Source organism: Patella vulgata, chromosome 6 (genome assembly GCF_932274485.2).
Source record: "Patella vulgata chromosome 6, xgPatVulg1.2, whole genome shotgun sequence".
In the NCBI taxonomy this organism is placed as follows: domain Eukaryota; kingdom Metazoa; phylum Mollusca; class Gastropoda; family Patellidae; genus Patella; species Patella vulgata.
Genome location: NC_065884.2, coordinates 51,061,819 through 51,079,755, shown reverse-complemented (window position 1 = coordinate 51,079,755; position 17,937 = coordinate 51,061,819). Strand labels below are relative to the sequence as shown.

The following is a 17,937-nucleotide window of genomic DNA, read 5'->3' as shown; positions in this document are numbered from 1 at the left end:
TAACATGTGACAAGTTTTGTCATTGTGTTATGTTCTGACTGTTTTCAATTGTGTAATTTTTGTACTGCTGTTGTTTGAATCAGATTTGAATTAGCTTACTGACCAAAGTCTGAATCAGGTTATTATTTTGAAAAATACCCCAGAAGTAATTGGACTAGCTGATGAAATGGAATTTAGAAAGACGCTATGTTATCCATGTTGCCAAGGCAGTGCTTCATAAATAATCCCACTTCACACAGGCATACCAAAGTATTTTCTTAACTCATTTATTAAGTGATGCATGCAATTAACTGTCCTGTCAAAACAGCTTATATCATATCTTGGTTCAACATTACATGCCATTGTGTTGAGCTTAGATTTAGTCTAGTGTAAAGAAAGTTTTGTCATGTATACACATCAAATATTGTTCAATATTCTCTATAGATTTAATAGTTAGTCAGATAACAGGATGTCATGCTATCAAATTTTTTATCTTGAAGCTCTTATTACTTTATTAAAACAAGGTTAGTTCTTGACTTATTAGATTCTCTCGGTAATGAACAATGGTGGGACCAGTAGAAAATCAGACAGTTCCTCTCATTAAATCGAAAAGAATTCAAGTAATTACATTCATAAAATCAAATTATGAAATATTAATAAGGATCTAGAGATAGTGCCAATATTTAATGACGGCACGTTCATGAATCATTTTTGAATTATAGTTATATAATTGAATCTAAAGCTGAATGTTCTATCGATCAAATTTAAAAAAGCGAACTGCATGATTTATACAATTATACAGCAAGTTTTCAACCATAAACTATAACAGGCACCATTTCTCAACATGACATTCTGGTAATCTAATTAAACCTGTCAAATTGTAGGTAAACAGGACAGCTAATGGAGGAGTTCAGTAGGAGCATGTCTGATACCACGGCATAGATAAATATCAAGTATCAGTACCAACTTTAACTGAATTGGTGCCCATATATTCCTGTAAAAGTGATAACCATTTCTACATGGTAAAGTGGCATTTCTGATTGGTATTCTCCTGGAGCAAGGTTTCTGTTTCAAAATTTTAACTGTCTGACATTTTTAATTGCGGTAAACAGAGACCACAATTGAATTAAGTCTCCAGAAGTCAGTGTCAAGTTTAGGAAATAGGGTGATCAGTAAGCTTCCATTCCCATTAAAAGACTTCAACTGCAAATGTTTCTTACGTCATAATGTAGCATAGCATATCATATTCTAAATAACATTTCTAATTACCACAAAAAAAATAATAAAGAAAAGTAGGTGCATCTTATTTCCATATTATTTAATTCATGTATGGGCTTCAAGTTCATGTCAATAATATTCCCCAATGATTAATTATCTTCATAGAGATAAGCACCAAAATACCCTTTTCCTAACAACCATGTGCAAGTTTATCCCTATGACTCCACTGTATATATTGTTATGATACAATCTCCTAGAGATTTATATGCAGTTCACATTGAAATAAACTAATATTCTGAAAAGTTTAATCATGCCAGTTTGAATAATGTATTGTTTTAACAATTTAAAAAAGTAAAAATGTTTTAATTGGTCTACAAAAGAACCTGGTAGACAAGTTAATGAGTTGATAAAGTTTGCTACCATTGCTTTCAGAATATGATTGTATGTAATGTGACACCCCTTTATTTTGGTAAATATAATCATTCTACTAGGCACTCAGTCACACAAAAGGAACCACACTGCAGCTCGCACTGAAATAAACTAGGCATTCTGAAAAGATTAATCAATAGGATTAAATGATGTAGACCAATGAAATCAATCACCAATAAATTTATATTAATGAGCTTGATACCACGTTAACTTTTATCTACTCAGTAAATTACTTAAAGTAGCCAAGTCTTTAACTGAGTATCATCCACAGTCTTCAACATTGCAAACACCGCTTATTAGTCAATTTTATTCAACATTGATGTTGTTATCTTATTGTGAAATGATGGGCTTCTGGTATCCAATATTTAAGACACGATGAAAATTTTAAACTTGGCATACAATTCGCGTACCAGAATGCTTTTGGGTGCCATTTGTAATGAGTGACTCGGTGGATGAGGCTAAACATATCCCACAAGGGAAAACTACTGGAGTAAACTGGAATAACCATTCAATTTGCACTCTTCGTGTAATTTGCCAAACATAACTGTTTAGAAATTACAATAAAAACAGGAAAGATTGAATGTAAATCAGTTTATATACATTTTTATATGCATTGCGATCCATTTATGTCCATTTCTTAGTGCCAAAGAAAAGAGATTTAGCTCCTTTAATATATAAAATAATATTTTCAAGAAATTGTTCTTATCTATTAATTTCAGACCTGGATGATAGAAGCTTCTAATAAGCCCCTTCAATAAGGGTCATAATGACCACAATGTTACAAAACATCCCAACAGATGGCTCTGCTAAAGTTGGCTAGACTAGTACAAAATACAACCACCGAAACAATGATTCATCCTGGCAGTGTGTTATAAATTGTTGTATGTTACTACCAGTACTCTAAGTTTATGTAATAGGACTACTCAATATGAACTATTGCTCATGCATTATTCATGCAATGTAACAAGGCACTATGGCTGCATGGCACCATTTAAAAGTCCTTTCGAACAATTTTACTAATACTGAATTCATGTCATAAGTATTTCTTTAGATTTATAGTATCACAAACCGAATTAAAACCCAGACACTGAGTTTATTGATTTATATTTCTTTTTTAACAATGTTCCCAAAAATAATTGGATGGCATAGTCATCAATATTCTTGACTTTGTGTGCATGTCTGGAAGATATACAGAAAGATAAACTTAAAGATACAGCAAAAATATAGATGGTGTCATACATCTCTTTTTTCCCACCTTCTTCTATTAGACATAAGTGTGATTAAAAACATCTAGCTGCATGTTTTTGTATTATCAAAGCATTAAATGACATATTCATTGCAATATGCAAGAATGATGTAAGTCTGGAATACAAAACTGTTTATAAACATAATAGGGTATCATAGGAAAAGGAAATAAACATCTATACTAAAATATAATTAATAATTTCAACAAAGATAGGTTGCCAGGCAATGAAACACAGCAGCTAAATCGTCTGAGAGGTCGACAAGGGTTGTCACATTTATTCTTTTGTAGGTAATTGGGGGCATTTACAAGACAATTTTACAGAGATCAGATAATAATTTTCATCGTTTGAAGGTTCACAAGATTCTACAAACTGAAACAAGGGCCTTAACTCTGTAAGTAATTTACAGAAATTGTTGAAATTCGACAGGCTTTTTCGTTTTACTAATTTAAATTTCATACAGATTGGAAGATAACTTTTGTCATTTAAACGTTCACAAGGTTCACAAAATAAAACAAGTGCCATAACTCTAGAAGTAATCGACCAGAATTGCTGAAATTCAATAGGATTCTTCGTTTCACAAATTTAAATGATGCATATAAATGTTATACATATCGGATGATAACTTTCATCAATTGAACATTAACAAGGTTGATATACATTTCATACAGATTGGATAACTTTTGGCATTAGAGCATTTACAAGGTTCAACAAAGTGAAACAAGGGCCGTAACTCTAGACGTAATAAACGGAAATTGCTGAAATTCAATAGGTTTCTTCGTTTAACTAGTTAAAATGATGCATATAAATTTCACAGAGATCGGATGATAACTCTTGGCGTTAGAAGGGTCACAAGGTTCAACAAAGTGAAACAAGGGCCATAACTCTAGACATAATAAACGGACACTGCTGAAATTCAATAGGATTCTTCGATACACTAGTTTAAATAATGCATATAAATTTCATAAAGATTAGATGATAATTTTCAACATTTGAGCATTCAAAAGGTTCAACAAGGGCCATATTGATAACTATTGATGTTAGAGCATTCACAAGGTGCAACAAAGTGAAACAAGGGCCATAACTCTAGATGTTATTAATGGAAATTGCTGAAATTCAATAGGATTCTTCTTTTTACTAATTACTAATTTAAATGACACATATAAATTTCATACAGATCGGCAGATAACTTTTGATGTTAGAGCATTCACAAAGTGCAACAAAATGAAACAAGGGACATAACTCTAGAAGTAATTAATGGAAATTATTGAAATTAAATAGGCTTCTTCATCTCACTAATGTAAACAACATATATCAATTTCAAAACAATCAGATGATAAGTTTTGGCATTCACAAGAAATTGTGGATGACAGAGCGACAGACAGACGGACGTGGGCCACGGCAATATACATCAACATTTTCATGTCAGCATAAAAACTGCCCCAGAGAAAAATAATTTACAAGAAATGACTTCCATTCTTCCTACAAATAATGTTTGGTATTTTTTCCAGATGCCATGGGACAACATTAAGCATGCACATGTCTCAAAGTTTTGATGTATTTTTACCAAACACATTTAGCTACATTTTTTACAACATTCAGCACAAATGCATAGATTTAGACCAATTTCAATTTCCAACAAGGTCAATCTATACTTGTTTCTTGCAGATGTACTGCATGTCTTTTTGTTTGCAAGTATTGATCCTGTTGCACAGTTAAACACAATTAGTGATAGTGATAATTAGTGATAACAAAAATGTGTATCTTTTGACAACAATAAACGATTTATGTGTTTTAAGTAGACAATATCTGGATAACTGGGGTTGTATTTACTGATTCTAAACCCAACCAAAACTTCACAAGAGAGTCTGTGAAAATTATTAGAATGTTAGGACCAATAGGCTACTCTACACAAAATTATATGCATTAATAGTCTATACATTTTTGCAGTGGCCTTTAACTTTTAAGGTAATTACCGATATACAATACTATCTGTTTAGGTTCCAGTTATTTTAAATATACTATAGTCTTTAAATCTTGAATTTATGCCAGACATCTGTCATCGTTGACATTTGAAATGAGGAGAAAAATCTGGAACAATATTACACTACTTTTAATGTCTGATTATCTGCAGAACTTAAAAGTTAGTTCAACCAAAGTTTTAAATTCTCCATTCTTCTAGTCAATAAAATTAAAACACAAATGAATAGGTTGTGTTGAGGATTAATGTTCAATCCTTTACAAATTTTAAAGTAAGAAAAACAACAATTGTCTATCACTTATTTGTATAAAACTTAAATTCTTTCTCCAATTGATTAAAATCTTTATAAACTAAAAATATCCTAATCGCAGTACAATATTAAATATATTATTTGATTATGTCAGAGTTAGTCAAAACATATTTAATCATTCACATCTAACATAAGGATCTTAATAAACATGCAGTTGCTTAATAAAATCTTCTCAAAATATACCCTAATATCTAAACTGTTCTTACATGATATCTGTTATGTTTTCGTTCCTTATGCTGTCAGATAACATGGTATTTAGTGTCATGTCTTGTAATTAACAATTGATATGCTCTGTAGGTATGCCAAGTACATGATTGTATCTTAACAGCAGAAACTGTTGTTACTGTAAACAGACTACTTATAATTTGAACCACATGTCCGTCTGGATGGCCATAGGGCTATAGAAATAGAACAAAACAATTTTCGATGAAAATCATAATATTTTCATATGCCTGGAGTAGGCAATTTTTATTTATGCCTGAAATAATTTATCAGAGTTCTGATTTAAAGTTTGGAATCATATCAAACATTTACTTATCCCTGAATTTTGTTCATTAATATATACACATAACAAGAATCCTCTTTCATTTTGGGTCAAGACTATAATTATAAATTTCAATGGATTTTGTATGTTCATTAGTTTTTCGGGGAATGACAACTGAGAATTCTATGTATAAAGAAAAGGGTAGTATACCAGTAAGCTGAAAATAAAACTAAAATGAGTAAATATTTGATTGTATAGTTTGCTCCAGGAAATAAGACAACAGACCAACATAATTTGACAATACTTTATAACCAATTAGTGGTTTCAGCTCCTTTAAAACATTTTACTATAACTAGCATTACATACTCAAACATAGTTTGCCAGGTGCGGTAACCAAATTCTACAAACTGATCAAGGGCAATAACCTTGCAAGTAGTTAATTTGACTACAGTAATTACAAATTTCCACAAAATGGTCACATGCAATATTTAAAATTGGGCATATATATTTTAAAAACCAAAATAGTTTAATTTAAATTATTAAAAATGTCAAAAATATTTAGTTGTGAAGCTGGTATGTCCCATAAAATTTTCAAGAAACTCCAAAAGTATTCTGAATTTCAATAGGGTTCCTATATATGCCACTTTGAATAATCTGACCAATTTTTTGTTTTATATATTCCATTTCGAACATTTCTGGCATTGTGTTCACATGCTTTAAAGAAGAACTGGGAATTCCCTCTCCCCCCCCCCCCCAAAAAAAGAAATTTAAAAAGTATCGCAAGTAAAGTGAGCTAGTAACTTTAATCGCTTTCAATGTCAAATGCATTTAGGGTGACAAAAATTTCATAAATGGAGTCAAACATGTCCCAATTACATCTAATATAGTATGGTGGAGCATTTTATATTTTATTATTTATTTAACGGTAACTGTTAATCTGATTTCATTCATTTCAACATTCATTTAAAATTAAATCTAGTCAGATTAAATTGAAATACACAAAGAAATTGAAGTTTGTATGTCCCTTTAAGACTGCTATACCATGGGTTACCTCTGAATATTGCTGACATCTGGTGCCAATTATAAAGCTGTAACCTTTGCTCCTTGATTGACACAACAAATACCTTTCTATTTGCAGGTATGTCAATTTAAACAAGAAAACCCGGGTAAAATAAAATAAAAGGTAGAAGTAATAAGTGACTTAAAATTCAAACACTGGAACATGCTGATCTCTTATTTGCATTTCAGTTCAAAGTTGCAATCTTAAATTCATTTCAAATTAAATATGTCTAAATAAATGAATCCCCTGGTCTACTTTTCTAAGATCTAAACACAATTATGGTTTTTTGATATTTTTAAATTTTAAAGCATCTATGCCTGATTTTACAACGTCTCCATTATGTGGGTTTTATTTTAATATGCAAATCTACAGGTCACTAATTGAATATTGAATATTTTAAGTCATTATTCGAATTCTATCTGAATATTTAATTCAATCTGCATTACTAAAGGAGTATTAACAACTTTAACATTCATATCAGATCAGACCAATCAAGACTATCACATATTCTACAGACACTGGTAGAAATTTTGGAATATGAAACTAAGTACTGATAGTAATTAGATCTGGGAGTAGTTATTTGGTTAAATAAAGTGTTTTGAAAACAATCTCAAAAACTTTGACCTGTAGACTGAGAAAAGTGACAACAACATGAAATGTGGGTGTATGATAAAATTGCATCATAAAACATAGTCAAGTTAAGGCAAAGCACAACACAAATTTTCTATAAATTTGCAGTATGTTACTGAACAGCTTAAACTTAAAGCTAAAAAAAACCAACCCAAAACAACAAGAACCAAAAAATTGTTTACCAGTGGGTTGGGTTAGGCTATCACTGTATCAATAATTTCTCTATCTGACAAGTAGCATATCCACCAATTTCATTGAGTGGTTTAGAAAGCAAAAACATCACCCTACCCAGTTACTACAGTACAACGGTATATAACTGTAAATTCTAAATAAGCAATTTCTATGAAACGTACCTATCAAATTGGGTTGAATGAAATATATCAAGCAGTTGGGATTTTCCCTTTTGAATTGCCCCTGCCCCACATCAATGGAATCAATTGACTTCATTTGAACAAATCTTAATAAGAACTATCCAAACAACATAAATCAAGAGCCAAACGGACAAACTCCTCCACATTATCATAACTTCCCACACTGTTAGGCAAAATAATTTGAGCTTTTAGCATACCATGTCTTAAAGGTTCTGATTGTTATTTAGGAGATTTTTAATCTCTGGCAAACCTAAGACATTTTGAAAGTTAAATCTTTTTAAGGAATATCAGTCAAAAAATGGTGCAATTCCATTTAGTATTTATAATGACTTAAAAATGAAAATTGGTCAACATAAACAGAATATGATCAAAACAATCCAGTGCCTATAATCTTTACTAAAATCTTCTGATGGGCCTCTTTTTAGTCTGATTGAATCCCAAGGTGGTAGATTATCTACTGTTGATAATTAGATAATTGTTTTCTTGATTAAATGCTAAGTAATCAATTTGAGAGCATTTTAGCACAATTTAAGCTGTGAACTTAGATATTGACCAAAAAATGCAAATGGCGATTAGCATGCAGCTTTCTTGACTAAGCATGCACACGGCTTGAACGCAGTCAGTTACAACTGCTGCTAACTAGACAGGTGGAGATTGTTACAAGTGTAATCATAGAGACAACCTATCATTAAAAGCTGGTTGAACAATGCATATTCATATGCATACCCGTTCCTTATTACAGAAGCTTCTCTTTTGTCACGACTTCCAATTATCTTAGCCATAGATTAAGGTCCAGTGCAGAACAGTTTGAGACGAGGGATGTTATATAGGCCCTTTCAGCCAATGGCCCAATGGAATAAAAATGTTTCCTCACACAAAAGCATTTAACACTGAAAGCACAAACACAACACATGGAAAAAAAACACTTTTAAATACATGCTGGTATGAAGTATTTACCCCTTTGGAAGTGTCCCATGGTTGAGCATCAACCACACAATATTCTTTAGATTCAACAATTTCTTCTATTATAGGTTCAGGTTCCGGTTCCGGTTCTGTTTCTTTCTCTTCTTCAGGTTCTGGCTCAGGAACTTTTTTCACTCTCCTCTGATCACCTGTGAAAGCGAGTGATTTTTCTGAATATGCATCAGGCACCATTTCAAAAAAAGAGTTTTTCACTCGTGGTTTGGGATTTGGATGAGGAGCAAAAAAGTCGAATTCCTCTTCTTTCTTCTGCTCTTTTGGTTCTGTTTCTTCACTAGTTCCGTTACTTGCCATGATTCTTTTTGTTATTTATTAGGTGGGTGATACAATGAAAATGGCCTGAAATACATTGAAACAAAGTTTAATAAATACCGGTACATATATTATAATGTTTGTAATCTAAATGATTACAGCAAAAGGATTACAGGTATATAAAACGAAGACCTTTGTTTTCCTTTTGATTGTAGGCCTACTATTTCAATCTGAGGAAGTTTTTTGCAGAGTACTGTTACCCAATACTTCCTGCAAGTATAAATATATAAAGGAAATGAACTGAAATGGGATTTAACATCTTACATTTGGAACCAGTCAGGCTAATGAAGATGAGCATACGCCAAACAGTGTGCTATGAGGGAAATATTGCCAGCGCTACGACCTACTCTTATTTTAATTTCCAACAGTAAAGGATCTTGAAGATGGGCATACGTCACACACTGTGTCACAAGGGAAATTTTTCCAGGACACCAGCACTACAGGCTACTCTTATTTCTATTTCGAACTATAAAGGATCTTAAATAAACTGGCAATGGTATACAGGGAAAAACTAGATGGAAAATCTTGACAAACTTTCTTGATCAATAATAGGATTGTACCCAGGTAAGTGAGTCAGAGCCAACACCATACTCACCAGGGAACTCTGGCTAAGAGAACATAAAGGAGTAAGATCTCTTTGATTTAGGTCAAGAAATAATGCTACATATTGAATTAAATTCATTTGATTGGCCCTATCTGCTGACCTAAAATTTTAAATGGATACACATATCAAATTCGCAAGAGGATTAGTAGTCACATCTAATTTAATTAAATGACCATTTCATTTTATACCCAAATCCAGGAGGTTGTCATTTTAAAAGCAGGGCTTCAATGAAAATCCAACACTAGGAGTAGCAGGTCAAAGTGTTTACATCTTAATGACATAACCCCTACCAATCTCACTGTTAGCTCATCAGACATGGAAGTCATTTTATCAAAATGTCAAAGGTAACTTCATTCACAAATCCGGCACACACACACATGCCACAGATTAAAACAAATTGCCTGATTCAGAGTTTTTTTAAATGAGTGTCTGGATTTTCATATTCAACCATACAAGTAAGCTAAATCAGTGTGTTAACAGAATAAATTATTCGCATTCGAGGGTGTTTCCTATATTACAATAACAAACATGTATAGATATTAACTGAGGAATTTTACATACTAGACATGCATTAATTCTTCTAAAAGCATATCTGCGTAAATAAAAAAGTGTTTTTGAAATAAAACCAATGTTTACACTTACCTTCCAAAGTAATCATTATAGTTTACTTTACTTGTTTTCCTTTCTGCTGATTTCAATTTCAGATCATTTTACTAAAGGTTTTCTTCCAAGACGTAAAAAAAACTATTTATTTGAAAAAAATCTTACCTGATGATCACAGATATTATCAGTTGAACTGTAAACTGTATTCAGTGTGTATATCTGTTTCAATCAGACAGAATCATTTACTTTGATCAAAATTCTAGTTGTAGTGAACAAGAGTTTGGCTGGCCATAGGGCAGACATGCAACAGATTTACCATTCTTCTTTATGAGATAATGAACCAGCTGGTGTTTCAACTTTTAACTTAATTCTATCAATGATTGTTTTAGTCAGTAATAGTTCTACCAACAAAGAAACCCAAATGTAAATAACTTGCTTCAATTTAATCAGGAGTTTGATCAGATTTCTTCAAGGATGGTCATGACATTAAAAATAATTCTATCAAGTATGTCTGCGTAATCAATGAATAAAATTTTATATAAAACAGGTGTTGACCTGATCATGTTTAGTACTGGTAGATGCAATGCTAATCGTTCGATCAAAGTTTGCCAAAAATGTTAAATATTCAATTTCATCAGATGCTATGCATACATTACTGGTTATATCATTTTAGGCATGTGTGTCTAATTTTATTCTTAAATTAAACAATATTTCGTAGCTACAATACATGTTAATTCATGAACTGTATTTTATCTTAAAACACAACTTGACAGTTCAGATGTTAAGTTAAGCTGATTCAATAACGTTGGTGATCATTAAGCTAAGTTAAAGGTAGGTCAAATCCCAGCTCATTACCTGTCTTGCCAGGTTTTTTTTTTAAAAGGCTTGTCTTAGCCATCTGAATGAGTCTTCTCAAAAACGCCTGCTCCAGCTAGCTCTGGACATTCACATTAACTTATAGCCCGTTCAGACGCTTATTTTTTAACCAGTTCATAATAGCTGGGGGTTTTAAGTTTTAAGACAGCATCGTGTTGCGTTCACACGTACTATAAGCCAAACCAGTTTAACTATTCTGACCTCTTCGGTCGGAGGTAACTGCGCATGGGTAGCTTCATATTCTTTATTCGGTTCTCGCACGCTTTCGATAAGAATGGCACTGTCTGACCCCAATATTTTCACAGGAATGTAACTACTGCGTACTGCGCATGCTCAAAGCAAGCTGGAGCCGTGATTTTTAAGCCAACTCGTTCAGGTGGCTAAGATGAACCAGTTTAAAATAAAAAGCCTTCTCGAAGATGCTTAAGTTAAACTGGTTTAACGATCCCCAGGGTTTTTAAACCAGTTCAACGGGCTATTATCTTCCATGGAAAATGGTAGCATGTACCCATGCAATAAACATGTTAGACTAGTTAAGTTGGTTTGGCTTAAAGTATGTGTGATCACTTCACTCTCTTGACTTAAAACTCCCAGCATTTTTGAACTAGCTTAAAAAAGATTTAAATGATATACAATTAAAAAGGAACATATCTTTAAAAGACTATGGAAATTGAAGCTGATCAGTAAAGATCTAATGTTTAATTAGACATGACATGAATGCACCATTACAGGAGATACATAGATTCAAAAACTGAGAGAAAACAGAGAATTTTGAGTCTATTTACAACATTTCAGGAGCTGAACACATGGACACCATAAAATAAATCAATGACAGGCTTATCTGGCTTATCTTGCTGTTCAATACCTGTGTCATGACACACAGCATGTCCTGGAAAACTGTACAATTCATCACTAATGACAACAGGACTGTCCCAGTATGGTGCACAGTAAAATGGCACAGGTATAAGTTCACATGTGTAAAATAGGAAAAATACTGAAATATGCACAAATATTAATCAATTTCTTCAAAACAAATATATAGTTATTGTTAACTATGTGCTTTAATTACTGAATTATGATATGGTGCTTCTAGCTGTCTTAGTCACAACATTAGATTTTATTTTAAGCTTTATTTCAGTATTTAATGTATACATTTTTTGTCTTTTGTGGTTCAATTATGTGCTTTAATTACTTAAGTTACATGTGAATGATATACTGGTGGTAATTACCATTCAATGTGTTCTTTCTATTTGTAATGAATAGTATAATGTATATACATACTTTTAAATTTTTTCTTTAGTTGTGCCAATTTTTCGTGGTTTCCACTTGCACCCTTTTTACCTGTGCCATTATTTCTAAAATTCACGCCAGTAGACACAGTTATTGTCATTTGTTAACTAGACAGATTAAATATCTATGAATATTATATTTTACAGGCATTTTTGTATGATGTAATTGTACACCGCTGAAATTTCCGACAAATTCAGACAAAATATATTCTAACTGACAGTCCAATAAATAATAAAACCTGAAAACACCACCTGGAAACTGAAAGGTAATATTTATTCAAAAAGTAGCCCAGGGCAATTCATATAGATGCAAAGAACTAGGATAAAGAATTAACTAGTTTTTATTGAGTAAAGTATATGCTAAAAAGCTACTGGATTACAGAGATGGTAACCTCCCCTCTAGAAAATGTGAACCTCCATGCCTTTGTATTTTCGCTTGGAAAAGGCTTCATTTGTTGACTTCTTAATAATGTATTTAAAAACACTAAATAAAAAAAATTAACGTTAGCTTACTGTATATGATCCATAACCAAACAATTTAGTAATAAAGTTACACAGTTACTACCTACTATCCACCATTTCTGAATCGATTCTGATATTGTGGCATAATTATGCACTGTATTTACATTACATGCTGCCAGAAAATCTATAATCTGCTTAATTTACAACCCAAATTCTTTAATATCAACTTGTTCACATTCGATAAATCTATAAATAATAAACATCTGAAGGTTTTTTCAAATTTATGAAAAATTATAACATCAATCTAATTTCATTTTTTATTTTGTCTTTAAATAGTATTTGAGACAGTATTGATTATCCACCTATTGAGCTAAATATGTACGACCCTAAATGTCACCCCAACTTTTAAGATTTGTCATCGAAACAGATGAATGATGATTAATGACGCTACCGTTTTACTCATTTATAACCAGAATATACATTTTGCTTTTTTTATGTGTTTAAAGCCATCGATAGTCATTTACTTTTTTCAGATAATATCTAAGGTTTTAACGCTTAACCCACACTATAATGTACTTGAATAAATAATTTAACATTTAATCAACCGTAGATAGTCTCCCTAATTTGGATTCAATCAGATTATTTATAAGGAGGTCTATCAAAAGATTTTACCAAACACCTATAGGTTACACTGGCTTGTTTATATCATCTGCAGAGAATGTTGAATGTTGTCAAATTTTTAATTTGTCATATCTTTGTAAATACTGAACAGATCTGATCCATGTTTATGCTTATATTCATTTTATAGGTTCAACTTTCACAATATTTCGGTTTGCAAGGGAGTCAAAATGCCCCAAAATGAATGACTTTAGTATTGTATAGACATACATATAAATACTTCAAGCTTACAGCTTAAAAAAAAAACACCTGGTTTTCCCCTACAGGTAAATTGTCATCTAATCTGTCCTATAATCATGTATAGTTGTAGAGATTATAACATTATTATTTTGATGGCAAACATTATACTCCTAAAGTGTACCAAACATATTTCAGAAAACACCAAAAATATCCTGAAGAGTCTAGACACATACAATATATTATGCCAAAGTAAAAGTAGAATATTGATTACAGTGGTATTCATGGTATGTGTTGTATACACTACTATGGCATTTACTGCTTGACTATTTTATTGTTTCACGACTGTCCTATTGTGGACATCATTGTCATTCTTCAAAATTATTCATAACGATCACATTCATTTGATATTTAATAAATATAAAATACATATTTGGTCATTATTATATAAAGATCACATAATAATATTATTTTATACCTACGTGAATGTGTTGACATCAATCAATAGATGATACAATCTGAACAACCAAAGAGCATATTTCATGCTGAATATAAACTACATTTTAAACAGCTTCTTACCTTATCTCTTCAATTGCGAGCATGTCACCCCAACATTATGCACATGTGCTTCTGGCATTGTAATATTGTACTACTGTAGTATGATGAAGTCAAGCTGACACATGTCTATGACAATGCTATTTGTATTCAATGAAATCAAATGGGTACCTGATTGTCTTCAAAACAGATGTATCCTATTATAGTAGATCATGATCTAATCATTTATAGATATTTTACCATATGTAAACAAACTCCAAATCACAGCACTGAATTGATGTGAATGTCATGCAATGCTTTTAGAACCGGCACAAAAATATGTGAATCACATCAATATTATTACCCTTATTAAAGCTAGAATTGAGCACTAACCTTGGACTGTGTTTCTTCAATGTTAGGGTGAAATTCTACACTCTGGTTTTCAGTGACGAAGGTCTCTAATTCAAGATGCACATTGGTTCCATTTGCAAAACGGCAAAACAAGCACAAGAAGTTCGTATGGTAGAAATGTGATCAAAAATACAGCAGCTGCTTGACTTATTTATTCATGTTCAGGGCCTTTCTCTGCTAGCTGTATGATAGCTGACTGCTAAACTTGTCTGTGGAATTGGTCTGGCTGATTTCTACATTGAGCTAGCAATATAATGGGTTTGACATGGCTGACTAAATTATTAATGTAAAAAATGTTGATTATGTTGATACAGTAGTAGGGATGATATAAGTGATGGGTGATGAAGATAGGGATGAGTAAAATAACAAGAATCACTCTTACACTTTGGTAGTACAAAAAACTGTCGAAAAATTGCACTTTGATGACTAAGAAGTGAGTCTACAGACCCATTTCATTTTGGCAGAAGCCAAGTCTGGCAGATGTTTTAATGTTGTCAAACACTGCAGATCGCTTATCATATAAATCACTGACAGCTTTAAACTAGTAACCTAACACTAGACTGTTAACATAAATGCTGCCATCTTGAAGTGGCCAAACATGTATTAAAAGTTTGTTTTGATGAAAGATATTAAATGTTTGTTTTGATGAAAGATGTTAAAATTGAGAAAAAATTTAATATAAATTAATTTTTAAAGAATTTTCTCGATAATTTATCTGGTGTTATTTTAATCTGAGATAGAGTGAAAGTTCCCTGATTTTTATACTCGAATCGGTATACATATAATATTGTTGTTTATTGTTGTTACCTCTGTTGATATCAGCCTGTCCTACTACAGATCTAGGGGTTAAGGTATCACAACGTAACAGTAACTCAAAGTTCCTTCAATTTTCAAAATTGGTGGGGTCATTTGCTTAGTTATAAGGATAAACATTATCGAAATTGTCCCTATCATTGAAACTGTGTCAATTTTTTTATCAATTATTAGTTCACACACTGTGTCAAGATTTTCTTTTTCTTATTATTATAAATTTCACAAACCACCATTTAAAAATATAACACGATTTAATTGCAGGTGAGGTGACCGTTTAGTTGCCTGGCAACTATTCTTGACTTAAACTGTTAAAAGTAGTTGTCCCAAATTTCACCTGATATCATAAATTGTAGAAACTTGTAGCAAAATTTCAAATCAAATTATTAAGCCATTCAGAAATGATAGCTAGATTTACTTAACAGGGTTACATAACTCAATTAAGGACTTTAAGTCTTCAAGTTTATGAATGACTTGATAATCACAACTGTAGTTTTGATAATAATATAGACATTGTTATTCAAGGACTAACAAAGCATGAAATTTGGGGAACTTACAATGACCAACCACAGGGATTTGAAAGATGATATTTCTTTTAATAACCAGCGGATCGATCGGCAATTACACAACTTCAGAGAGTTACAGAACTAGCATAAATGTTTATAAGTCTTACACTCTGAATCAATCAGTTTTATTCACTAAAACAGACCTGGAATTTCTCCTTTGACAGCTTACGGCTATCTTGACCATATCTTCACATTGGTTGGATCTAGGGGCTCAAAATTTTAAATGTAGAGAAAGAAGTCACAAGATAATCAAATTAACCAGATACCATATTCTTAACATGACAGAATTATGTAAACTAAAAAATCACCTTAGCAGATACCATATTCTTAACATGACAGAATTATGTAAACTAAAAAATCACCTTAGCTTTACATTACCTTTTTCATATTATTGTATTAGAATTTCAAATTGAATTTAAATTATCAACTACTAGGTAAAAGACAATAATTCCCTACTTCAGAACCAGTACTGATATTTTGAAAAATAATTTACAATTCATGATGCAAACAGCTTTGTCTACAACATAAATGGAGTCGGTAATACATAAAGAGAAAAATAAATCAGTTAGCTGCGACTTGTGGTTTAAATTGTAGGGAAACATAGTTACATGTAACTCTCTTATAAATATATTTTAATAAAAGAGTTGGGTGTTAGTTATATAAATAACATGGATATTCACACTGAAACCTCACATTAGAGTAATAATAAGGACCTAATATGCCTAATATATATTTATTGTAACTGCAGTCTGACTGTGTATTCATCTACCGAGGCTGGTAAACTCATTTAACATGTACTTGATAAACGGCTAGGATTTCAAGATTTTTTTTTTTTTATAAATCTGAGAGAAATGATATACTTGTGGATAAGACAAAATTAGCATTTGAGAAATACTAGTAATTTTGAAGCCATAAAAACGATATCTTTTATCAATAAATATATTGATAATAGGGAGATAAAAGACCAGATCCATCCAATGTTATAAGGAGTAATGATTCTACTCATCATAAGGTTAGATAGCCTTATCTTCAAACAGACAGATAGGAAGATACTATAGGTGTATCATATTTACTAAAAACATTCAGACCAAAATCGTTAAACATATGTTGCCAGGCAACCAAACATGCATCCACAAGCAGCTTTACCCAAACTCATGGGTATCGTATATAAACTCTCTCAATTGAGCACTTATATTAATGAACCAGTATCATAAGAGTGTCATCAAATGAAAGAAATCTAGAATACAAATAACTGTGGGAAATGTCACACATGTAGTCTTGTGGTTTATTACACATTTCAGTGTTCATCAGAGAATTCAGTCAGTAAGTTTTACGTAAGTTACCTCAGTTAAAATTTAAAAAAAGCTATTTCACTGGCATATTGCTAACTCATTGTCTGATTTCCTCCATTTAATTTCTAGCTTACTTATTGTTCATTAATTTATAAAGGATACAAGAAATTACAGAGTGCATGCAGGGCCAGGATGTCGTAGTTTGTTATATTCTACTGGACAAAATTCACCTATTTCTAACATTATAAGGGGTTTACCAGATATATTTGTTTAATTTGCACGATACAATAATATAAACCATAGAAATCTATACAGCTCTACATATTTTTACGCATAAATATATTGTTATTGAGTTCGAGCGCATATCAAAAAACAGGATTGTATGAATTGGATGGCTTTATTAATATTTAAAAATTTACAATATCAGTCGGTATTTATCTTTTGTCCTCGGGTTCTACATCATGCGATCACATTCATATAGTACAGAGCCAGGGCTTTCAGATTTGAACGGAAAGAAAATGTACAGAGCTAGAATTTGAATTTAAAATGATTCATGTGCCAGATCTACTGCTGACAAACATGGCCTTACTCAAGATTGCGTCTTTCATACATCATGCAAGGAAAATTAAAAACCAA

At 31.8% G+C, this 17,937-nt stretch overlaps 1 protein-coding gene across 1 annotated transcript in view; it reads right to left on the bottom strand.

The window, feature by feature from the left end:
- Nucleotides 1–14,773, bottom strand: part of LOC126824807 (dihydropyrimidinase) — a 54,486-nt gene extending 39,713 nt beyond the window's left edge. The window contains exons 1-2 of the mRNA XM_050554192.2: nucleotides 14,616–14,773; nucleotides 8,664–9,026 (exon numbers count right to left, since the gene is read on the bottom strand). Coding sequence (XP_050410149.1) covers nucleotides 8,664–8,981 — 318 coding nt within the window. The 5' untranslated portion in view covers nucleotides 8,982–9,026; nucleotides 14,616–14,773. The remainder of the gene's footprint in view (nucleotides 1–8,663; nucleotides 9,027–14,615) is intronic.
- Between the last annotated feature and the right edge of the window lie 3,164 nt (nucleotides 14,774–17,937).